Below are 25567 nucleotides of genomic sequence, written 5' to 3' on the forward strand. Positions count from 1 at the left end.
AATAAATTATTTATTTACTTTTGACTTCAATATTATTTGGCAAAAAAAAAAAAAAATAAGAGACAAACATGGCTGGCTACTTTTTCAAATCATGAAAATTTATCTCCTGCTTTTTAAAAATGATCTGTGAGGAAGTTCATCTTGACCTGTTTTCAGTGACCCATCACTTTTCAGGAATCTGTGCCCAAAATGGTTGTAAACCCAGAGCCTCACTTGGTGCCAGGTAGACAGCAAGTGCTCCATTAATGCTGGTGGAAGGAAGGGCTGGATGAATCCTTTTACTCTTGACACCCAGGTGGATATCCCTGACCTGGGCCTGGGGAGATGGGGAAAGGGTGGGCTTCCCCCGGGGTTGAGTGGGATGACTGGGCATTCGGGCTTTGGGGTGGTAGATTCTGCCCAAGCCCAGGCCCCACGGGTCCGGCTCTGGGTGGGTTTCATCACCCTGGGTGAAGATGTAGCCCCGGGGATACACTGCTGTTGACAACCACGAATGAATGCCTCAAAAATGCCAACATCGTACCTGGAAAAAGTGACTTCTGAGGCAACGTGAGGAGTCGGCCAGGCTGAGCTGGGCTGTTTGTCTTTGAGCCTGTCCCTCCCCATCTCTGGCCTCAGTTGCCTTATCAATAAGGTCCTTACTGGACAAGTGGATTTTGAAAGGCTTTCTCAGTCTAGTTGTGGAGTTCTGGATTAGAGATGCTGAGAAAAGCTATGGGGCAAGGATTCACCCAGGACCAAAGTCAAGGAGATGGAGCAGTTTCAAGGGAGAGGAAAGAGACCAAGGATTTTCATAGTGAGCCTTTACGCCCAGGCCACCTGCCTGGCCACTCTGGCGTGGAACTGTCCAGGGATGGGTTGGGGCTCAGCCAGGACAGGAGCCCTGCACAGGCGTGGTGGCAGCTCTGAGGGCCAAAGTCCAGGAATCCTTATCAGCTTCTGCACAGTGACTCAGAACCTGCTCAGGCTCACCAGGCTGGGGATTTCCTGACCTGCCAGAGGGTGGGGGCTGGGGGCAGGAGGCAGAGGTTTCCTCCTGCCGAGAAAGAAGATGTGAATCCAAGAAGTTCTGTTTTCAATGAAGTAAAAATATCCCCCTCCCTTTCACCCGCAAACCTTACTGGAAGGGTTACAGGGCAGAGGCTCTGATCCCCTGGCAAGGCCCCAGCCACTCCTGGGGTGCTGGGGAGAAAAGAAGAGAAGCTGAACACAGATGCAGTTGAGTTTGTGGCATGTTTTTGGTGAACACAGACTAAGTGGTCCCTACAGAGCAGGCACATGCTAAGCACGTCACCAATGTTGTCTTACGGAGATTTCTAGCAATCCTGTGAGGTCAGGTTGGGAACAGCATCTACATTTTACAGAGAAGCCTGAAGTTCCAGAGAGAGACAACAACCTGCCCAAGGTCATGTGGCAGGTGTGGGTAGGAGACGACAGGTGCAGGAGGCAGAGGCACTCTCGGCTGGGTCAGAGTCACAGCGTCACCAAAGGACTGAAAACAGGAAAGAAGGTTGGGCCAAGGGAGGCGAACCATTCACCAGAGATGCCGAGGGCAGAGAGGCAGGGCCATGGCCTTGGCTTGAGAAGGGCCCCAGAGTCACTAAAGGCCCCAGAGACACACAGAATCACCAACCGACCAGCCAAGGAACAGAGCAGTGTTCTGAAGAGACAGCCCAGCTCTGCAAGCCTTGCCTCTGTTTCCCCATCTTTAATCCTTGGGGGTTTGGTGTGTGAATGGAATGAGATAAAATATGGGCAGGACCCTTAGTAAGAGGCCTGGTACACAGGGGTCACTTCAATGTCAGTTAGTGTTGTTAGATATTATTACTAAGACTGACAGGTCCCTCTTACAAAAGAGGAAGGAGCTAAAGCTTGGTGAGGGGCCTCTGCTACCTTCTTCTGTAAGTTGAAGGAGCTGAGTTGGAGACTCTTTCAGTGCCCAGCGACCGCTCCCAAGCTGGGCAGGTAGCAAGGGGTAGGGCAGGGAGAGAGTTCACTCCCACGCCCCACTGAGCCCCATGGCTGCCTTACTCAAGAATGATGTCCTCCACAGTGTCCAGAATGTAAAACCTCCCAGTTCTCAGCCTTCTGGGTGCCCAGGCAGCTTTGAGGTCTGAGACAACGGTGATGATCCTGTGAGTGCAAAACCCATTGGGGATCCCTGCTGCTCTGTGAGGAAGGCAGAGACGACCGGGCAGCTAGCTGCCATCAAGGGATACTCAGTTTCTGTCCATCAGTGCTTGGTGCCCAGAATCCACCTGACCCTCACGGAGAGACTTCCAGCATCTTCTCCTTGAAATCCATCCTGTCCTGCTCCTGGCTCTCTGGCTGCTCCAGGCGGCTGTCCTCGTCCTGGCTGACCTTGCTGGGTGTCTTCAGAAATCTGGAAGTCAAGCCCCAGTTGCAAATCAGCTCCTGCCCCAGCTGCTTCTAGTCCATCCAACACCACCACTTCCCCTTTTCACGTTGGTCCCTAGGCTACTCACCTGAATAGGAGTTTCTGCCCGGGTTCTTTCTTAATGATGTTCAGCTTATAGTAGTGGCGCAAGGCACGAGACATCTTCTCATAGGTCATGTTCACCCGGTTCTAGAAGGCAAAGCAGTCCCACATCACCCTCCTCTCCCCACCCCACTCCTTCCAAGCCTCAGTTTCCACAGCTGGAAAGGAGCAGGTTGGGGCGCGCCTGAGTGGCTCAGGTGGTTAAGCACTGGCTTTTGCTTTCAGCTCAGGTCATGATCTCAGGACTGGGAGATCGAGTCCCACGTTGGGTCCACACTCAGCCAGGTATCTTCTTGGGATTCTCTCTCTCCCTCTCCTTCTGCTCCTCCCCATGGTCACTCTCACTCTCTCTCAAAAAAAGTATCTGTCTCTGTCTCCCTGCTTCCCATCCTCTACTCCCCCCATTTCTTAAAAAAAAAAAAAAAAAGAAAGAAAGAAAGAAAGAAAGAAAAAGGAAAAGAAAGGAGCAGATTGAACTGGGTGGTTTCTTAACCCCTTCAGTCCAGATTGCTGTCAGCATTTCTAAGAGTCTTTTGAGTTTGGAAGGAGAAAGGCAGGGGAAGGATGGAGGAGAAATAATGAGCACTACCTACTGGGTTGAGAACCATGGGGCAGGAGTAAATCAGCTATTGCTTTTACTTAAAAAAAATTTGTTTTAAAAAGATCTTATTTATTTATTTGAGAGAGAGTGAGCACAAGCAGGAGGGGCGGGGCAGAGGGAGAAATAAACTCCATGCTGAGCAGGGAGTCTGATGCGGGGCTCGATCCCAGTATCTCGAGATCTTGACCTGAGCCGAAGGCAGACGCTTAACCAACTGAATGACCCTAGCACCCTTCACGCATTGTTTTTAAATAGCAAATGTCACTCGGAGCAACGAATACATATATATTTAGTTGAAAACACAGTCAGAGAGACAGCAGGGGAAGGGGAGCACAGCAGTAGGAGGAAATCACCACGAGCTGTGTGACTTTCGCTAAGTTATTTTATCTTTTCTCCCTCTGAGGGATGAACAGTGCAGAGTAAGGGCAAAGAGGCTGGGCTTTAGTGTCACCGTAAGCCCCAGCTCTGCCATTTGGCATTTGCGGGACCTTGGATAAGTTTCCTTGCCTCTCTGCATCCGTTTCCCTGGCCTCCAAATGAGGATAAGACCATTCATCTTGCAGGTGCGTTGTGAGGGCTAAATTAGCTAAACCCTGCGAGCACTTAGCACAGTGCTCGGCATGTAGCATATGCTCATTAAATGGAATTGCTCTTCTCTGAGCCTCAGTTTCCCTCCCTGTACTACATGGGGACTGAACCAGGTGAACACATGCAGCTTTGAGTCACTTACATCCTTCCAGCCACCAATACCCTGAGAGGCAACAAGAGGGGGCACCGTGGGGCTGCGTGGGTGGCACAGTTGGTTGAGAGTCCAACTCTTGATTTCCTCCCCAGTCGTGATCTTGGCGTAGTGAGATCAAGCTCCAAGTGGGGCTCCTTGCTTAGCGGGGAGTTTGCTTTTCTTCTTCTCCCTCGCCCTCTGCCCCTCCCACCACAAATCAATACATCCATCCATCAACCAACCAATCTTTAAAATAGGGTAGAGCCCGGAGCCACACAAGACCTGAGACCTGGGTTTCTACCCCAGCTCTCTCCAGGAAACTAGGAAACCGGTCTCCTCATCTGGCCCAACTGTCCCACAGCACATATTGCACAATTCAAGTAAAAACGCTTTGAGAATCTCAAGTGCTAAGCATAAGTGGGTTTGAGTGAGTAGATGGCAAGACCCCTGAGTTTCAGGGACAGTCCCCATCCTTCAGAAGTAACATCCTGTTGTCCCCCAGGATCTCCCAGAATAAATTGATCCCAACACTCCCGGAGCTGCTAGGGAAGTTGGGAATGCCCTCCCCTCCTCGGTCAGTTGAGGACCATCCCCTAGAGCTGACGGGTCCACTCTGAACCCCTGCTCTGTCCTCTTCTGGATGTGTGGAGGCCACCCCGCCTGCTGGCTGCGGTTTACCTTATGGTTTCCCCAGAGTCTGGCAAGCCCGTTTGGATCCACAACTCTAAAGATCTTGGCATTCTTGTCTTCCCACCGGATGTAGGGCTCATACCTGGGGTCAGAGAGCAGCTGGTACACATAATCCCACAGCAGCCGGCAGTCTGCAATTGAGACAGAGCTTTCCTGGAGCCATGAGGACAGGCATTAGGAAGGTTCTCTGGCACTCTCTAGGCTAGGGCCCAGGCATGCAGTGGGATGGTCAAGACGACAGCTTCAACAGGACCAGTCACGTGTGGGGGCTCATTGCCTCATTTATTCCCCATAACTTTAGGAAGTGGTTACCTTTATCCCCAGGAAGATGATGGAATGGACTCAGAGAGGTATGGACAGATTCCCAGTCACCGAAGTCTCCTACTGACACACAGACCAAGGTGTCTAACCTAGCCAACATCCTTCATGGTGGCAAGGGCAGGCAGTGGGGGTGCCAGAGGGTGGCCAGTGGCCTGCACCTGTCTCCAGATCCATCCCTTCAGTTGTTTCTCCATTAAATTAGGATTATTAAATCCACCTTGTAGAACCCCCTGGGGAGAGGCCTTGAGAAAATCAACTGTGCCATCTTGGAGGGCAAGTGGCAGAGAGGGCCTGGGAGCAAGAGATTTAGTGCCCCTCTCTGAGTCTTGCAGCTGGGTCATTTCCAGCAGATTCCCTAACCTCTTCCAAGCCACAGTTTCCTTATAGGTGGTGATATGAGGATTAAGTAACATAAACTCAAAAGCCCTTGGCCCAGGGTCTGGTACAGAGTAAGTGCTCAAAGAATATTTCATTTATTTATTTATTTATTTGAGAGAGAGAGAGAGAGAGAGGTCGCAAGTAGGTCGGGGTGGGGGGTGGGGAGAAGCAGGCTCTCTGCAGGGAGAGAGCCAGATGCAGGGCTCCATCCCAGGACCGTGAGACCATGACCTGAGCTGAAGGCAGAGGCTTAACCCACTGAGCCACCCAGGTGTCCCAAGTGCTCAAAGAATGTTAAGAATCATTATTAAAAAGACCTGATATTTGTGTGTTAGTGATTCCCAGCCATTTCCAACCCAGAAGCTAGGCTTCCGCCCCTTCTGTGGTGTCTTAGAACAAACCACCCCTTGGCGGTAGTTGAGCAGGCGGTTTATCTGTCAGTCTGTCTGGTGGCCTTTAATCAACCCTTTACTGATGAATGTAGAGTGGAATTGTGTCACCTGCTTAGAGTTCAGGCGTTGGAGCCAGACTTCCTGGGGTCACACCGCAGCTCTGCCACTTACTGCTGTGAGATTGATCCTGGGGGAGTCACTTAACCTCTCCTTGCCTCATTTTCCTTCCTATAAAATGGGTCTAACACAAACCTCCAAAAGCTGGTGTGGGATTAAATAAAGTTCTCAGAATCACACCCAGCACCCAGTAAGCACCCAACCATTTAAAAAGAAATAAATAAAAATTCGAAGGAGAAGAGTATGCCATGCCAATCTCACGGACTATGACCGGCTTCACTGTCCCTGCCCTGGAGAAAGGGTGGGCTTGGCGACCTTGGACAGCGCTGCCTGCTGCGGCCAGATTGTGGCCGGCATACAGACAGTCACCCTATATCCCCCAACCACCCAGCACAGACTCATTCTCAAGCTGAAAACAGCCCTCCCCCCTGCCACCCACCCCCGGGACTTGGCCTCAGCACACCTCCCTCTGGGCCAGGGGCACATGGTCTCCTACTCACCAGCAATCCTGCCATCGAGGGGGGCCTGTGGCACGGTGGGGAAGGAGCAGGCTGCCTTAGCCCTGCAGCCCAGCTCTGCACAGTGTGATACGTTGAGGGACTCCTCCCTGCTGAGGGGCCACTTGACCAGGGGACTTGAGTTGCTGGCCAGCCCCAGGTGTGATGGCTGCTGCAGGACATTGCTTCGGGGAGCCAACGGAAGTGGCCCAGTTCCCTCTGCAAGTGGGTAAGTACCACTGATTATGTGGGCCCAGAGCCTCCCCCAGCCCAGACCCCTTAATGGCATGACTGGGAGCCCTGTGGGCAGCACTTCGAATGCTCTTCCTCCATCCAGTTCCAAGCTGGAAGGTCAGGGAGGCACAGAGGGCAAAGGTGAGGGCCAGATAGCCCAGGTGCTAACCCCAGCTCCCAGACAAGTAACTCAATCTCTCAAATCTATTCCCTCATCAGTAAAATGTTTGCAAAGCCAAGGGATGACAGAACCAGGTCCAGAATCCAGATGCCTTGTACCTCAGTCCTATGTCCTCTCTATGCACCCAAAAAATATTTATTGAGAACCTTCTGTGAGCTGGCACTGTTCTAAAAACCTCGAGGACATACCACTGACCTGAAAAACAGAGCCCCTGCTGTCATGGAGCTTGTATTGTAGTAGTGGGGGAGTTGGCAGGGGACAGTGGTTGGAAAGGGAGAGAGATGATCAAAATAAAAAAGGAAATAGAAACAGTATACAATATGAGGGGGAATGGAATAAGACGTTATAAGGCGGATGGGAAATCCTGGGAAAGAAAGAGGTACATAATGGTACAGGAAGGTCTCACTGAAGTGTTAACATCTAACAGACATGTGAAGGAAGTAGAGAAGTGAGCTATGTGCATATCTAAAGGAGGGCATTCCTGGTGGAGAGAGCAGAGGCCCTGAGGCAAGAGTGTCTCTGGCTTGTTCAATAAAGAAGCCACTGTGGGTAGACCAGCATGAGCAAGCGGGAGTGGGGTGGGAGAGGACAGAGGAAGACAGGAGGTCATTGTAAGGACTGTGGCTTTGACTCTGAGTGTAATGGGATCCATCGGAAGATTTTGAGCATAGAAGTGACAGAATCTGACTTATGGATCTCTCTAGCTCCTCTGTTGTGAATAGATGATAGGAGGTCAAGAGTGAAAACAAGGACACCAATGCTGGTGTCTAGAGGTGATAGGGGCTGGGCCATGGGCAGCAGTGGAGGTGTGTGAAGTGGGTGGGTTCTGGATAGATTTTGAGGATACAGTCAATAGGACTTGTTGATGGTGGGGATTTGAGTGGGAGATAAAGCAAGCAATCAAAGGTGATGTCCAACATTTTGGCCAGAGCAACTGGGAGGATGATGGTGCAGTTTGCTGAGATGAGGAAGTCTGGAAGAGGAGTATGGCTGTGGGGAGGGCGGTGGGGCAGGAATCAGGTGTTTGTTTGAGGAGATTTTAGGGTTCAGATGCTCATTAGACATCCCAGGAGAGGTGTAGGGTAGGCAGTGTGGGGTGTGAAAATCTAGAATTCACAGAGATCTGGGCATATGTAGGGATCATTAGTACTAGATGGTATTTAAAACCCTAGGTCTGAGTCCAGATAGAGAAAAGCCCCCCAAGCCGTGGGGTACCCCAAGACTGAGAAATAGGGAAGAAAAAGAGAAGCCAGAAAGTGAGAAGGAGTGACTGGAGTGTTCTGGAAACCCAGGGAAGAGTTTGAGGGGAGGGGGAATGACCCACTAGGTTGTAGGCCATGATAATAGATAAGGAATGATGGTGGACGGGGACATCCCCAAGTTCAGGCTGCTAGAATCCCTAATAAGGACAATTTCGACAGGGAGATCAGGAGAAGAGGAAATGCTTTGCTGGAGAAGAGAGCAGAGAAATGAGGAGACAGGAGGAGGAGGGCTGCTGAGAGAGTCACAGGGGCCAGGGTGAGGGCTAAGGAGGCAGGGCAGAGGGGAGCTGGGAGCTCAGCCCACACAGCTGCTTCTTCCCTTAGGTTTCCTAGAGAAAGCCTTGTCATCCTTCCCAGTGAGGCCAACTTGGGGAAGAGTCCCAGAGCTTGGAGAAGAGCTCCTCACCTTCCAGGAGGCAGGGGCAGCACTGAGTGGACACCTTGTGCCTGAAGGCCCCTCCAGAAAAGGGTCCACACACCAAGGCTTGCCTCTGGGTCTTGATGTACTGGAGCAGCTCATAGAGGACATCACCTAGGAGTGGAGGAAGGGAGCAAGTCAGTCACCTGACTCTGGGGTGATGGCTGGGGTCAGTCACAAGCTTCGTGCTGATGAGATGAGAAGTGGCAGAGTTGAAGTGGGTAGAGAAGACAAGAGCCATGGGGAAGTGGAGGGGAAATGACAGCAGGACATACCGCTGGGTCTCTGCAAACAACAGCCAAACAGATTCCTCTGCAGGCCTGCTCTTGCAAGGAATGACCAGGCAAACATTTATGGAAAGGGGGACATCTGCCATGCTGAGACGTGAGCATGCCCCTCCAACCAATGCATCCATCTCCCTCCATCTCCCTCCTGGGCCTACCTGGGTTTCCATCAGAACATTTTAGAGGGGATCCAGTGAGTTCCTCTGACCTGAACCAGGTGCACGAAGCCGGAAGTCATCCTTGGTGAGAATGCAGAGGGCTCGGCCGTTCATCTCAAACCCATGCTCCCCAGAGCACTGCAGAGAGTACTCCTGCTCAGCCCAGCGCAGCCAATACAACACATCCTCCCTGCTCCAGAGTGCTGGCTGGATGCCTGCAACCACAGGGACAGGGACTGGGAGAGAGAACAGGGCAGAGGCAGGAGCTTTCCCCACAACAGTCACTCATCCTTCCACTTCAGGCCCCCTCTGGAATGTCACCTCCTCCAAGAAACCCAGCCAGAATGCTACATCTGCACCAATGCTGTCCTCTCCTGTCTCCCTCTTGGTTACCATGTTCTGTTCTTTTCCTTCCTGGCAACTGATTTCCTTTTCATTGCACTTCACATAGTTATAAGTGTAAGTTTATGATCATCATTATATATGCATTATGTATGTGTTCACTTATTTTAGTTTTGGTACCCCAGCCTGTTTTCCAATTCTTAATTCAACACATATTTACTGAACTGTTCCATGCCAGGCACCAGGCTGGATGCACGGGGACACATTTGTATATGTGTTCAGCACCAAGGACAGCACCTGGTCCACAGGCGGTGCTCCATGGTTTGAATAATTAACAGTCCTGTGAAGAAGGCATGGTATTGTTACTGTTTTCCCAATGAGTTAGCTGAGGCTCCCAGAAGCTGACTACTACCCGGTCACACTGGCAGCATGAGGTACAGCCAGGTCCAGAATCCAGGTCTCTCTGGCTGCCGTATTCTTCTGCTCTGTTGTGCCAGCTCAGGTCTGGGTTTGCTCAGGGAACAGCCCAGAGGACAAAGAAGTCTCCTGTACTCATTTCCAGCTTGTGTGTTCTTGTCTCTGGCAATACCCAGACAAGGAGCTGCTTTCTTTTATTCCTCCTCCTTACATGTCTACTCTGCTTGGACCTCTTATGCTCCTAATGCCAGTTATTTACCTCCCTAATCTGGGTTGTGTTTAACCAGGCCACCTTGTGACTCTTGCGGACCCGTGTATTCAGAGGCCCCTTCCTCACCTAAAATATACTTAAAATTTTATTTTATGATTGCATTGGAGAAAGATGAATGTATTGTTATATGTGAAAACATTTTATTTTTAAAAAATTTTAAATTTATTGTTTTAAAATAACATATAATGTATTATTAGCCCCGGGGATGCAGGTCTGTGAATCACCAGGTTTACACACTTCACAGCACTCACCTTAGCACATACCCTCCCCAATGTCCATAACCTAACCACGTTCTCCCTAGTAAAAACACTTTCTTCTGCCTAAAAGTTCAGGTTTTTCTCTTGACTTCAAAAGAAATCAGAACTTTTTTGTGGGCCCCTAAATGTGTTAGGGCCCCCAGTCCTGTGCCCACCATTGATTCACAGACCTGCATCCCCGGGGCTAATAATACATTATATGTTATTTTAAAACAATAAATTTAAAATTTTTTAAAAATAAAATGTTTTCACATATAACAATACATTCATCTTTCTCCAATGCAATCATAAAAAAAAAAAAAATAGGGGGGGGAGGGGTAGGAGGGGGAGGGGGAGGAGGAGGGGGAGAGAAAGAGAAAAAGGAAGAAAAAAAGAAAGAAAGGAAAAAGAAAAGAAAAAGTACAAGTGTATTACCCATTTGTCATCAATTCAGCCAATATCTAAGAAGCATGGGCCATGTGCCAGGCACTGTGCCCCTGCTGTGGACCTGGCACAGAGTGAGGCTGGCAGGAGGGTATATCCAATGACTATCTAATGACAATTCTTCTCAGCCACATGGAGGGAAAGGACCCTGGGCTTCAAACATAGAAGGCAGAGCAACACAGCCCAGTTTGGGAGGAAGGAGAGGTTCCCCTTAACTTTCTTTAGGGACCTAAGAATGAATAATGAAGAAGAAGAAATTTCTGAAACTAACCAATAAAATATTTAAGGGGGAAGAAAAGAACAGAGGTGACAACTGGCCTTCATGTACTACATACCACAAAGCCACATCATCAAGATCTGATGATATTACTGAGACTGACAAATATCAGGGAAAAAGATGGAGCCCAGAAATATGTGCACATGCACGTGGGTGTAAATGTAATACACAATAGGGGTTTTAATTCAGTGGAAAAGGATAGTGAATTTGAGCTATGTTAAAACCACAACTGTTTTTTTTTTTTTTTCCCCAGCTGGAAAAGAAATATATCTGGACCTTCACCGGTATCCACTTAGAAAAATCAGTTCCAGATGGGATTAAGGCTTAATGAACAGAACAATAGAAACCTCAACAGAAATCATGAGCACCTGAGTGGCTCATTCCATTAAGCATCTGACTTGGGCTCAGGGCATGATCCCAGGGTCCTGGGATTGAGTCCCATGTCAGGTTCCCTGCTCAGGAGGGAGCCTCCCTATCCCTCTCCCTCTGCTGCTCCCCTGCTTGTAGTATCTCACTTTCTCTCTGTCTTCTCTCTCTTTCTCTTATTATGTCAAACAATAAAATCTTAAAAAAAAAAGAAGAAAAATAAAAGCTTTTTTTAAAAAAGTGGAAACAGGAAACCCACATGCATTAAACAAGGGTCGGGTGGGGGACCTCAAACCTCAACCAAGACGGGAAACTCAGAGGCTGTTACATAAGTGGAAGATGACTTGACTATATTAAGTTTTGTACGTGTGGTAAAAGAGACCATAAACGAAACTAAAAGAGCAAAATAAAAGGAAATATTTGCATCATAGATGACAGATGAAGGGCTAATGTCTATCATGGTAAAGAGCATCTCCAAATGGCTTCTTTTTTTTTTTTTTCCAAGACAAAACGTCTTACCAGCAATTTACAGTGAAGCAGGATTTCTCAGCCACAGAACTACTGGCGTTTTGCCTTAATCATTCCTTGCTGTGGGGGCTGTCCTAAACTTTGTGGAATGTTCCCCAGCATCCCTGGCCTCTGGGCACTAGATGTGAGCAGCAAACACACACACACACACACACACACACACACACACACCAATAAGATGTGACGACCCAAAATGTCTGCAGACGTCGCCACGTGTCCCCAGGGGAGAGGAGCAAAACTGCCTCCAGTTGAGCATCTCTGCAGCAGAACAAATCCACTAATAAACATGTGGCAAGACGTGACACCTCACTAGTCAGGGAGAGACACAATCAGAGAATGAGAAAACAGTTTTTTAATGATAACACCTACCCCTGGCAGGAAGACAGGGAAAAGGACACCTTGCTGGTGGAAAGGGGAATTTAGAGCCTCTGTGGGAGATCAGCCCAGTGATTGTAGAAGGGCCTGAGACACAAAAGCTGAGCGGTGTGAAAGCTAGAAACCACCCAATAGATAGCGAGATTCAGAAGTGTCAGGGGTGGGCCCCTTGGCCAGCCAGGGCTGTTGGGGCTTGGGGGCCCATGGGCCATTGCATTTTTGTGGTATTGCCTTTTTCACAGTATTTGGGACTGTCAGCCTGAAAATTTAAGACTACGATTCCTGAGTCAGAGGAGTACACGGGCCTGTTTGGCCAGAGGGTAGGGATGGATTTCACACCCTCCCCAGCCATCCTACCTCCAGGGAAACACTAGAACTACATGAAGAGAAGGAAACCATAAACTTGGCAGACAGTATCAACCACAGGTGTGGTCCTGCTACCCAGTCCAGAGACATGGGCTGGGGATGTCCCAAGCTGCCTGTGACAGACTCTGAGATCACACAGTAGAACTTGAAAATGAAGCCTGTTATTGCCCCAGAGTGAGATTTAGTTTTTCTCTCATTACCTCTGGTTCACGCCTATCCTCGCCTTTCATCCCTTTGCTGCTGGCACCTCCAGTCCACTAAGTATGGAAAAGGGACCTTCCTGTTCCTCATGTTTTAAAGAATACTAGGGGCATAAAGGGCCTTCCAATTAGGATTTGAGCCCCCAGAGAATGATCAAATTCCAAGCAGTGGATCAGCCACCTAGCTCAGGGCCAAATCTCCAACCCCAGGCTCTGGGTCCCCAGCTCAGCCCCTTGCTGGCCAAGTCACCTACAAACCATTCAACCTCTCTGAGCCTCCATTTCCTCCTCTGTGAAATGGGATAACATTTCACTGCCTGGCGGGGCTGCTGTGCTGTTTGAGGGGCAGGATGGAGCAGGGGTTAGGAGCCCAGGCTACATACTGTGCAATCCAGCATCGCCTAAGAGCCATGGTGGGAATGCAACCACCAGACGACATGTATGCGAATGTCCCCAGTGGCTGTGGTCATAATAGAAAAGAAGTGGAAACATTCCAAATACACATCAGTCTGAGAACGGACAATCACGTTGTGATGTTTCCATGCAATGGAAAACAGAGAGTACAAAACACTGCTACTCAGGACACATGGCTTAAAGCTCACTGATACTCTGCTGAAGGAAAGAAGCCAGACATAAAAATGCCATCAAGAACAGATGCTGATATAGGGGGAGAAATCAGAAGAGCAGTCACCCTTGGCCACTTGGAGGGGAATGGACTGGAAAGAGGGACAAGGAAACTTGCTGGGGCACTGGAAATGGTCTAGTGATGATCTCAGTGGTAGCTGTACAGGTGTGTCCACGTTTGTACACTTGAGATCTGAACACAGGACGGTATGTAAATCATCCCTAAAGGAAAAGGAGAAACGTACAACAAAAAGGATCGATGATGGTGGCAGGCCAGCTGGAAACTGGCAAAACGACTGTGTTTCAGTGTCTTCATTGGCAAATCGAGGGTGGTGATGGAATACAGTACCAGTGACATGGGGCTGTCATCAGGATTCTACAGAATAACCAATGTAAAGACCAGGGTCTGGCACGTGGTCTGCGCCTTCCAACACAAGTGGAGCTCTTGAAGTTAGCTGAGGTGACATGAGTAAAAAGCTTGGCAAATGGACTCCTACAACTAAGAGCTCCATAATTGCTGGCAAGTGTTATCTAAGGCATCCACTATCCGCACCCCCCCCAGACATCTTTCTGACCCTGTCTGGGATGAGCCTAATGGAGTCTCCCCTTAGCAGTCTGACCACCCCTCAGGGGCTTTGCCTAGGCTCCTCCCTCTTTTGGCTGTGATCCATGGTATTTTCAGTTCCTCACATCAACCATCTTTGTGTCTCAAGACTCCAGCCTGATATCACCTTACTCTCCCAGCTCCAACCACATGATCACTGGGGATTTCCAGCTCAACTGCTTCCTGGCTTCTGGAACAGGTCTGGACAGAGTCCCCAGCTGGGGAGGCTGGAGAGACTGTGGGTCCAAGACACTGCTGGAGGGTTTGTGTATCTCCCTGAAGAGTCAGCACTACCTTCCACCCACCCCCAAGAGTAAGGCAGGACTCAAAGCCTCCCCTCCCCATCCTGGGCCACATGACCCTCTGCTGTGTTTATCACTGGGCATCTTGCTTAAGCAGTCACTGTATCCCCCGTTAGAATGTCAGCTCCATGACCACAGACTTTGCCAGTCCCAGTCACTGCTATCTCTCCAACACCTACAGCAATGCCTGGCACATAGTAGATGCTCAATAAATATAAACTGTCTAAATGAGTGAGGTGAAAGACTTCTAGGCATCCTGACCAGCTTCCAATCTCACCCAAACCAGGTCTCTCTTTCCATGGCATCCCTTTCACTCTCTTGCTCAAGAAACTGACATGGCTCCCAACTATGAACTTCAGCAAGTCAAAACTCCTCTGTCTTGATTTTAAGATGCCCTCAAGCTGCCCCTCCCCTACTGAGCAAAGATATTTCCCAGCTACTCCTCACCATACCCCTGCAGTTTGCTAGATAGAGTGACCTCTAGAATGACAGAGCTGGACAAATCATGAGCAACCAAATCCAGAACCAACAGCTGGTTTCTACCTTCCTGGCAGTGTTCACAGGAAGAATACAAGGAACTGTAAAGTGCTTGGCCAGTCTGATAAAAACGGGAGTCGCCGTCATCCCACACCAGAGGCTGTTGCTCAGAGAGAGTGACAGCTGTAGGGTCTGAGGTACCCGAGTTTGAATCCCAGCCCCACCATTTTACTGGAGGCTGACTATGGACAAGATCATTCTCCCTGCTGTAAGACCAGTGTTCACATCTGTTAGGTGGGGATAATAAGAATCTACTTTCTAGGCCCATTTAAGTGTATTTAACTACAGTAAACACAATATGCCCAGCACAATGACTGGGCAAGAGTAAAAACTCAACAAATGATATGTATTATGATTACCAACATCCTCACTGATGAAGCTTGACTGAAAACAGAGGGAGCAGCTTGTTTCTATGCCATGATTGCTGTAGCTTGTCCTTGGCTTATTGAGGGTCACTGTCTGTCCAGGGTCTTCAAATCCATCACCCCATTGTTTGCCTGACTTTCTCAGCTGATATAGCCTTTCTTGGTAATCACACTCAGCTTTATGGTCACCAGACATTGGGCCAGGGCTAGTGCAAACAGTTGTGCCCAACAAAGGCACCATTGGAGGGAAGGGATGGGAGAGTATGGATGGTATGGCTTCCTCAGAAAGGAGAGGTCTTTTTAATCAGCACAAAGATGCACATGGTCTATCCCTGATCGTGACATCAGGAAGGAGGCGGTTCTTTGTTGTCAGATCATGGGGTTTTGGAATCTCCCATCTGTGTGTTGTTTGCCACATTCTCTTTCACTGGCAGGTGGCAACATCAAAGCTTCCAGAACATTCCCTTTGAGCCTCCAGCCTTCCCATTTCACCCCACCCCACCTCTCTCTTGGCACCTGCATCCATCTAACTTACTGCTTCTCATATGCCTCAACCTAGGGCAGAGTTTCTCAGACCATTCTGACCTCAACCCACAGTTTAAAAAAAAATGCATTCTATATCATGACCCCCACACATGTATATATAAAGAGCCCAAAGTATTCATGAAACATTCTATTTCATTTTTTAAACATACTTATTTTGACCCACTAAATTGGTTTCATTCCTTAGTAAGTCCTGACCAAAAACTGAAAAGCACTGTTAGAACATATCTATATAAAATGAGTCCCTCAGATGTATTTTTTTTAAAGATTTTCTTTATTTATCAGAGAGAGCACAAGCAGGGAGAAAGGAAGGCAGAGGCAGGCACCCTGCTGAACAAGGAGCTTGATGTGGGACTTGATCCCAGGACCCTGTGGTAACAACCCAAGCCGAAGGCAGACACTTAACCAACTGGGCCACCCAGGCATCCCCCAAATGTGTTTTTAGCAGTAGCAGCAGTGTCACCCAGAAGTCTACTAAAGATAGGGCTCACTAGAGGCTGTGCCCCACCCTCAAGCTACTGAATCAGAACCTGCACGTCAACAAGCCTTCAAGAGACCCGTGTACACGGGAAAATAAAGTGCCAGGGGACTCTCTGTAGATGCAGGGTGCGAACTTGAGCAGCAAGTTCATCTGTTGGAATTCCCCCAAGGGCCTTTTCCCTTATTTGACATGGCCAGGGAGTTGCTGAGAGGTGTCATCCCTCTGCCCATGACATCTGAAAATTGCAGGTGACACTTTATGGTCTCTTTGCATGGCTTATTCACACCTGGGAGCTTTGAAAAGCAATTTCAAAAGGCAGAGACACGGGTTCCTCTGTATCCAATGGTGGCAAGTTCAAGTTCAGGAGGGTTTTTTTGTTTTGTTTTGTTTTGTTTTTGGGCCAGAGAATGAGCTCCAGGAAAATGCAGAGTCAGGACCGAGAACTAAGTTCTAGGTGTGAGGCCCTTCTGACCATCAGCTGCACAGATGACTTTCTCATGTGGAGTCTCAGTGTCTCTGTTATCAAATGCGGCCATGCTGGTGACCAGCTCTAAACTACCTCTTCTCAAAATCCCCTGAGGTGTCCCAAGAGGTTGTATCATCTCCTCCCGGACTCCCTCCCTGGGGGACCTCAGCCCAGCTCCAAAAAGGGGTCCCAGGGGCTGGACTGCCTTCATAGCTGTGACTCATCCTGGCCTTGGGAAAACCCTCCAGGATGCAGACTGCGGGGAGAGGCCTTGTGAATCCTCTTCCGCTCTCCACTTCCAGAGAAGACATCGTTGTGAGTCTCCTTGTGAGTGCAGGACATTGTGCTGGAGCCTCATGGATCCAGACCCTCCGTCTCAGCCCACATCCTGTGACATGACTGGACAGTCATCCTCAGAGAGAACTTTGAACTACTCTAATGCACATCTTTGTCAGGCAAATAAACACGGAAATATAAGCTCTATAGGGAAATTGTTGATGTGTTCTCCTCATTGCCAGCTGACAAAGCTATAAGCAAGATTTGTTTTGTTGGAGAAATGAAATCTTGCCATTTGTGATGATGTGGATGGAACTAGAGGGTATTATGCTGAGCGAAATAAGTCAATCCAAGAAAGACAATTATCATATGATCTCCCTGATATGAGGAATTTGAGAGGCAACATGGGGGCTTGGGCTTGGAGGGTAGGGAAGGAAAAAATGAAACAAGATGGGATTGGGAGGGAGACAAACTATAAGAGACTCTTGATCTAACAAAACAAACTGAGGGTTATGGGGGTGGGGGGTGGTGGGGGGGGGGGGATAGGGAGAGATTGGTTGGGTTGTGGACTTTGGGAACGGTATGTGCTATGGTGAGTGCTATGAAGTGTGTAAACCTGGCCATTCACAGACCTGTACCCCTGGTGCTAATAATACAGTATATGTTAATAAAAAATTAAAAATTAAAAAAAAAGAATGTGAGGTTTAGATGAGTAAACATTGCTACTGAAGGAAAAAAAAAAAGAAAAAGATTCGTTTTGTTGGTTCACCCTCCTGCTGAGGCAAATCACCCTGATGATTAGAAGAGAAGCCAGAGGTGGAGGAGGGAATGGGATGGACAACTGAGGATAAATGTTAGTGAGATGCCCAGCAGTGGAAACCCCATTTCAAGAAACAGGAATGACATCACCCCAGCCATCTGAAAGGTCAACCCTTTATTAGGTGTCAGCAGTTTGCTTATTTGGGATGTTGTTGAGAGGAAAATGAGTCATTTCGTATACCCTATATTTTTTTAATTTTTTCAATTTATTTATTTTTAGAAAAACAGTATTCATTATTTTTTCACCACACCCAGTGCTCCATGCAATCCGTGCCCTCTATAATACCCACCACTTGGTACCCCAACCTCCCACACCCCCTATACCCTATCTTTTAAGACTTTTAGGTATTTACTAAGGGCCAGGATTGGGTTGCCTGAATATTTTCAGAAGTAAATATGATTCATGAAACCTAAGATGAGAAGCATAGAAAATGCTACTTGGGCATGCCCATGGTCCTTGGCTTTCACCTCTACTCTCTGAAGGCCGCCAAATGCCGAATGTCAGCCTCTAAATTTGCACCTGACTTAGCCAATGCAAAGGGCGACATGGGAAGCTGGAGAGGAATGGGAAAGTGGGGATGAAGCCAAGCCAAGCCCTGGCTGGGTTTGGCTCAGCTTCTCCCCAAAGGCGGGGTCTTCTCAATTTGCAGTGGAGTCAATGGAAGCAGCCTCACCCTAGGGCGAATGAAGAACCTGCTTCCTTACGCTGGGGCTGGGTGGAATCAGGGTATACTCTCACTGCCCCCCAGAGGTCCCCACTGGGAGTAAGCTCCAGTTGCCCGCAGTGCTACAATTTAAAAATTTTAAAAAAGATTTTAGGGGCACCTGGGTGGCTCAGTGGGTTAAAGCCTCTGCCTTCCACTCAGGTCATGATCCCAGGGGCCTGGGATCGAGTCCTGCATTGGGCTCTCTGCTCAGTGGGGAGCCTGCTTCCCCCTCTCTCTACCTGCCTCTCTGCCTACTTGTGATCTCTGTCTGTCAAATAAATAAATACAATCTTAAAAAAGAAGATTGTATTTATTTATTTATTTATTATTTAGTTTTTTATTAAGAACCTGCATGCAAGTGGAGAGAGTTCCAGGCAGACTCTGTACTGAGTATAGAGCCCAATACAGGGCAGATCCCACAACCCTGAGATCATGACCTGAGCTGAAACCAAGAGTCAGACACAACCCACTGAGTCACCCATGGGCCCCTACAATTTAAATTTAAATTAGATTTCCTTCTCTCTTCTATGGGGAAGTATTTCAGGGTCTGCTTCTGGAGAAATCTAACCAAAGTCAATAGGATTAGTACCTAAGGAGTTGTAAATAGATCACATGACCCTGCTCCCGGAACTGAGTAACCAGGGAACCAACTGGCTGAAGAGGAGAGGAAGTTCTTGTCACTAGAAATGGGCAGGAGGGCCTGGTAACCATCTCAAAGGGGCCCCATCAAAGGAGGCTTCAAAAAATTAAAAGGCTGGCATAATTGTATTTACCAAGGTGATGACTACATTTTCTAAATCCCCACTCCTCCTCCTATACCCTCTTACCCAGTAACCTTGAGCTAGGCACCCAGTGGCAGCGAGGTCACTGACCTGGGCAGGACACAATCTTCTGGCCCTCAATTTCCTTATTTGGAATATGAGTGAATTACCCAAGGTAGCATCTAGGGTCTCTATCAGTGTTGACATCCTAGGACTTGGTGTGCCAATTATGGAAGTACACTTTGAATATAGGGGAGGCCATAGGAGGTAATCTGGAGGGCCTTGTGGGACCTGCAAAGAATTCCATCCCTCTCTGAGAATCGGTGTCCTCAGCTGCCATAAGATGACATCAAATGTCCTTCTCAGCAGTAACACCCAGGGTCTTTAGGTCCAACCCCAAAGTCCCATTTTCCCTCATCACTGTGGCTTGGGTTGGAAACAGAGCCCAAATCCTACCCTCCTACCGATGTAACCATTGCCAAATACCTTTTTAGAACATCCCTGAGCCTCAAGCTACCAGTCAGGTTTGGCATTTGGTCAAAACAAAGGAACAGAGGTTCTTTGTAGAGCTCCTTGCTCCTCTCCCTAGATCCCACAGCTACTTCCCTCCACCACAGTTCTGAGGCATGAGGGCCTCCTTCACGCTCTGTGGCTTTCTCATATCCATGAATCCACATCTTCCCACAGGCTCTGTTCCTCATTGAAAGAATGCCAGGCTATGGAGAGGAGAGGCAGAGGCATTTGGGGGCAACCTGGTCTTCCCAAGGCCTATGAAGTCATACCCAACATTCTGCTCAACCCAGTTGGTGGCTGAAAAAGAAGGTCAAGGCCAGGATATCAGAAGGATGTGAAATCAATTAGGCAGTGGTCCAGCCACTGGGTAAGCCTAGAAAGAAGTGGCCTGAATGCTTCCAAGCCCAGATCACAGTTACCTGCCAACGCTGCCCCAAGAGCCCCACCCACTTTAAGACCTCCCACTGGCAGGCAGCTTGCTACCTAGCCTATGATTCCTGTGGCTTAGGAAGTATGTTGAAAACTCTCTTAGAAGACTATAAGCAGGACCAAGGTTTGGCCTTAGCATGGAGAGCCCACGTGCTCTTGAGCCTTAGCTCTCCCACCTCTCAGCTCTGGCAGTTGAAATATAGGCATAAATACATGAATCTATGGCCTGTTCTCTGGTTATGAGCTTCCTCGGGCAAGAGCATAACTTAGGAAAATTAAATAAAAAGATATGGCTAGTCGGTTTCTTGTGGTGCTCTTTGGGTTGATTTGATTGTTCTATGTATTCCTTTTTTTTTTTTTTTAAGATTTTATTTATTTATTTGACAGAGAAGGAGAGAGCACAAGCAGAGTGAGCAGCCAGCAGAGGGAGAGGGAGAAGCAGGCTTCCCCTTGAGCAGGGAACCCCATGCAGGACTCGATCCTAGGACCCTGCGCTCATGACCTGAACCAAAGGCAGATGCTCAACTGACTGAGCCACCCATACTCCCTGTTCTACGTATCCCTATGCTTCCCCACCACTTGCCAATTTTTGACAATACATATATGCAACTTTTGAAACAATAACAGTTAAACTCAATTATTTAAAAGAGTTCTACATACTCAGAATTTTTGTTCACTGTTTAACTCCATCTGACTACCTCATTGGAAGGAGTGTCCCCAACTCCTTGTCTTTAGATTGGAAGAGATCCTATAGCTCATTTGATCCCAACCCTCTTACTAATGAGGAGACTGCCTGCCCTGCCCTCACCCTTGGCCATGGTAACCACATTCCCCACTGTGAGCGTTCATGTTTCCCTCTTCTAATTTCCTCATCAATGAAAAGTTAAAGAAAACCCAGCAAAGACATAGGAGATGGAGGGAAGGTAGTTCCTCAAGTAAGAAGTTCATGGGTCACATTTATGTCCTTTAAAAACATCAGTCTGGGCCGCCTGGGGGTATTAGTGTGTTAAGCATCAGACTCTTGATTTCTGCTCAAGTCGTGATCTCAAGGTCATAAGATCCAGCCCCAAATCATAGGGCTCCACACTCAGTGGGCAGTGAGACTGCTTGAGATTCTCTCTCTCCTCCTATCCTTCCGCCCTTTCCCTCCTCTGCTTGCTCTCTCAAATAAATAAATAAATCTTAAAAAAAAAAAAAAGAAAAAAGAAAAAGAAAACATCAGCCTTTTCCCTCCTCTCTACTCACGGAGTCTTCCTGGTAGCTTGCAGATTCCCCCTTCACCCAGCAAGTTCATTCTAGCTTCACATCTGGCCTGGGTGCCCGGGGGTGGTGTGGCTGCCTCCGGCCTCACGGAAGAGCTGGCCAGTGATCCCTCCTAGAAAGAGGAAAAACCAGGTCAATCAAAAACAAGCCTTCTCAGTGAAGGCTCCATCATCCTTAAATGTATTAGGAATTTTTCTTAAAGGGAAAGAGCATCCGTCTCTGTATCTATCTTAAAGATAGGAACCAGGTGGAGGCACCTGGGTGGCTCAGTCAGTTAAGTGACTACCTTTGTGTCAGGTCATGATGCCAGGTCGTGGGATCCAGAACCGTGTAGGGCTCCTGCTCAGCAGGGAGTCAGCTTCTCCCTCTGCTTCTGTTTCTCTCCCCTGTGCTCATGCTCTCTCTCTCAAATAAATAAATAAGAAATTTAAAAAAATTTCAAGGTAGAAACCGTGTATGTCTTCAGATTGATAACTTCAACATTTTGTACAGAGTGGACACATGATAAATTTCATTTTTCTGATTCAAGTTCTTCATGCATGTGCCTCACCCCACAGAAGGCTCCCCGCCAAGATTCTACTTGTAAGCTGGAAACCCAAGAGCCTAAGAATAGTCACTGGGACCTTGGTGAGAGGACACAAGGAACCTGAGGGGCCAGGATACAGAGACCTTAAGTCAGAAATAAATAAACCAACAAGTAAATGCTGTTTTCAAGGAAGAAAAGGGTACATTTCTGAATCCCAAGGTCCCACCAAGGGAAGCCTGTAGCTTTACAATTTTACCACCAGCTTAGCCTCAGAGATGATATGGTTCATGCTTCAGGACGGAGGGATGAAAAAAGTGACAGGAGTAACCTTGGGGTTTATGCCCAGCCACAGGTGCCAGCCCGTGAAAAGTAAAAGTGAAACCAGTCCCAGCAAGTCATTTTCTCAAACTAGAATCTTCAAGAGAATTACATTAATCTCTCGATGTCCGAGGACGGCAGCCTGCAGTGAAAGACTGGGGGTCTGGAACCACAAAACAGGAGGATTTAACACCTTTTGGGTGTAGTTCTCACCATGTTTCTGGCTGACCCCCACCACAACACCCCCCCTCCCCCCATGCTGTATCCCAGGTAAACCAGCTTCAGAGGCTGCGGCCTAAGAGCAGCGCATGCCCAGTCGGAGAAGAGTCTAAGGTTTTACACTTGCAGGAAGCCCCTTGTGGACCCTTCTACCCTCTTCCAAGCACGAGAACCGGTCAATTCCGGGGTTTTCACTGCCTGGGAAATGCGAGCCTGGGAGCTACTGAGAGAGCTCTGGGCTTCAGCATGAAAGCCAGGGCGAGGTCTGATAAAAATATGGATTTGGATTGGAATCTTCTTGGAGAGAGGAGGTGGAGAAAGGCTTTGGAGGTGGGAAGGGGTCCCTGCTCTGGGGCGGTTCTGAGCCTGCTGGGGAAATATGACAAATGGAGAAGGAATTCTAAGAAGTGGGGGCCCCTCTGTGGTGGCATTTGCCAGCGGTTCGGGTCTGGTTTGCGCAGGAACTTGCAGGGACGTCACAACTGGATGATGGTAGGGGTGAGGAGGAGGTAAGGAGGGGCAGTATATAACGTCGGGCGGGGGGCGGGGGGCGGAGGGTAGAGGGAGCTTCGGAAGAGAGACAGTGAGGCCGGAGGTGAGTGAGAAGGGAGGGCTGGTGAAGGATGAATGTTGAGGTTTGGGAATGCGTTTGAAAGTGAGATTCCAGCCAGGAAAAAGTTCTGATAACATGAGTACAGAAACAGAGGTGGTGGAGGAGGGATTGGGGGAGGGGGCGGCGAAGGCTTAGGGTGCGCCCCGCGGGCTTCCTCCGCCAGGCTCTTACCTGCATTACAGGTGGAGGTGAGAGAGCTCGCGCCGTGAGTCGTGAGCGCTTCCCTGGCCGCGGCTGCTCGGCGCGCTGAGCCCCTCCTTCCCTCGCCCCTTAACTGGGTCCCCAAAACTGGAAGGTCGCGTAGAAGGAAATCTCTTTCGAGAAGTGCCCTCGGGTTCCCCGGGCCAGGAAGGTCTCAGAGCGCTCCGGTAATCGCTATCCTTCCGGGAAACGAAAACGAAAGAGCGGGATCCGGCTTCCACTCCCGCCCCGGCCGGCTCCGGGGAGGGCAGGCGCCGGGCCCTGCGGGAGCGCAGCGGCGGGGACTCTCGGCTCACCAGCCAGGAGGCGTCGGTCCCGCTCGCAGCCTCCCGCTAGAGGACGGCCCTTCTGGCAGCCTGGCCCTGGCTCCCAGGCGCACGGAGCTGAGATTCTGCGGAATCTGGGGAGCCGAGGGGACCCCTGGTCCTTGGGTCAGGACAGCAACAGACCAACTTCATGTCATTCCTGTGTGTCTCCGCATTTGGATGGGAGGGGACCTCTTAGGTTGTCCGCCTGGAACAGGTGCCTCTCCCCTTCCTGGCGTGACCCCAGCCCGGCCTGCCATAGGGCCCTACCATCCCAGCAGCGCCCCACTGTCGGAGCGGCTGTGCTACTCCTCCTGACTCCCGACCCTAGTACCCTGTGGATACTGGCTGGAACCTTTCCCCAGGCCTCTGACCGCTCCAGACAAGCCACCACTCCAGCACAAAAGAAGGAAACCTGAACCTTCTGCAGAAACTCCAAAGCTATAGATGCTGTTACAAGAGGGCTTAGCACTGATGTATCACGGGCTCCTGAAAACTAGTTAAGACGGGGCCAGAAACCCAATAGAAAATGAGCAAAGGATATGAATAGGCAGTCCACATAAAGTGTTGAATGGCCCAGAAACATAGAAGACGCTCCTTATAAAAGATGTGCTTATAAAAGATGTGCAAATTAAGTTTTTGAGATAATTTTTTTTTTTTTTTTGCCCGTTATTTTGGCAGAAATTCATACCTTTACTAACTTAATCTACTGGAGAGACTGAGGGGGAACAGAGGACACTCCGCAACCCCATGGAAGGCAGAAAGGCGAGATCTGGCAAAAGTTATAAATGCACATTCCTTCATCCAGCAATCCCACTACCAGAAATGTATTCGATAAATCGACCTGCACATATCCAAAATGTACGTGTTATTTATTCCAGCTTGGCTTATGATAATGACTAATTAGAAGCAATTTGGACATCCATTAAAAGGGGCTGATGAAACAGATTATGGTAGATCCATTTAATAGAACTCCATGATGATGGCAAGCTCTCCAAGGAGCAGTATAGCATAACAGTTAAGAACCTAGACTCAGGGGCCTCTGGGGGGCTCAGTTAAGTGTTTGACTCTTCTTTTCTGCTCAGGTCGTGATCTCAGGGTTGTGAGATCCACCACTTCGGGCTTCACGCTCAGCTCAGAGTCATCTGGAGAGTCTCTCTCCCTCTTTTGTTGTTCCTCCCCCCAAATAAATAAGTGAATCTTTTTAAAAACGGGGACAAAAAGAACCTAGACTCGAGGACAGCCTGGCTGTCTTGGAATTCCAGCTATGTTACTTACTGGTTATGTGCCCTTAGATAAATTAGCTAACTTCTCTATAGCCTCTCTCCACTAACTGTCTCTGTTTCCTTAATAGTAAAACAGAGTGGGGCACCTGGGTGGCTCAAGCAGTTAAGTGTCTGCCTTTGGCTGAGGTTCCTGGGATCAAGTCCTGCATTGGGTTCCCTGCTCAGTGGGGAGTCTGCTTCTCTCTCTCTCTCTGCCTGCTACTACCCCTGCTTGTGCTCTCTCTCTCTCTTCCTGTGTGTCAAATAAATAAATAAAATCTTAAAAAAAAAAACCAGTAAAACAGAGCTAATAATAATACCTATCTCATAAGGTTGCTATGAGGAGTAAATGAGTTAACATTTGTAAGACAACTAGAATAGTGCCTGTTCACCATGCAAAACAAAAAAATCATGGTACAGACAGAACAATGTGCACTACATGTTACATTTTGTGTGTAAGTGTATGTGTGTATATATATATATATATATATATATATATATATATATAATTAATATATATATAAAAAGAAGCTCCAAAAGGATATGTAGCAAGCTTCTAGACATAAAGGGGATTCAGGATAGAAAATAAGAGCAGGAGTTTTCATTGGAAACTTTTTAATATTGTTTTGATTTATGCCTATCAAAAGAGTAAAATAAAATAAGAAAGATGTTTTTAGCATTTGTTCCATGCCAACAAGCCAAAACCTAAATAATGATGGAACTGTATGGGCATTGCCTAAGACAAACTGTAAAAATGAGGACATTTCTTTTTGGAAGGACAGAAGTGATGCTCATATGATCAAAGTCTACAAACTTTTGAACCCATGTGAGCAGGAAAAAGTGGAATCCCTCCT

At 48.4% G+C, this 25567-nt stretch overlaps 1 protein-coding gene and 1 long non-coding RNA gene across 3 annotated transcripts; one reads left to right on the forward strand and one right to left on the reverse strand.

The window, feature by feature from the left end:
- ETV7 (ETS variant transcription factor 7) lies at window positions 1-23765 on the reverse strand. Of its 2 annotated transcripts, none has more exons than XM_059400139.1 (8): window positions 23114-23765; window positions 21249-21378; window positions 8805-8969; window positions 8301-8426; window positions 6221-6436; window positions 4501-4643; window positions 2487-2587; window positions 1-2383 (listed from the first exon to the last, which is right to left on the reverse strand). In XM_059400139.1, the coding sequence occupies exons 1-8, from the start codon at window positions 23117-23119 to the stop codon at window positions 2266-2268; spliced, it is 1005 nt and encodes a 334-aa protein (XP_059256122.1). In that variant the 5' UTR covers window positions 23120-23765; the 3' UTR covers window positions 1-2265. The 2 variants fall into 2 exon arrangements, with proteins under 2 accessions (XP_059256122.1, XP_059256121.1); XM_059400138.1 differs by having other exon boundaries at window positions 8805-8990.
- LOC132017924 (uncharacterized) lies at window positions 22414-25044 on the forward strand. The gene is made up of 3 exons (XR_009404413.1): window positions 22414-22659; window positions 24130-24275; window positions 24811-25044. It is a non-coding gene; the product is annotated as an uncharacterized LOC132017924 (long non-coding RNA).
- The last annotated feature ends 523 nt before the right edge of the window (window positions 25045-25567 follow it).

The sequence above is a fragment of the Mustela nigripes genome, chromosome 5 (genome assembly GCF_022355385.1).
Source record: "Mustela nigripes isolate SB6536 chromosome 5, MUSNIG.SB6536, whole genome shotgun sequence".
NCBI classification, from domain to species: Eukaryota; Metazoa; Chordata; class Mammalia; order Carnivora; family Mustelidae; genus Mustela; species Mustela nigripes.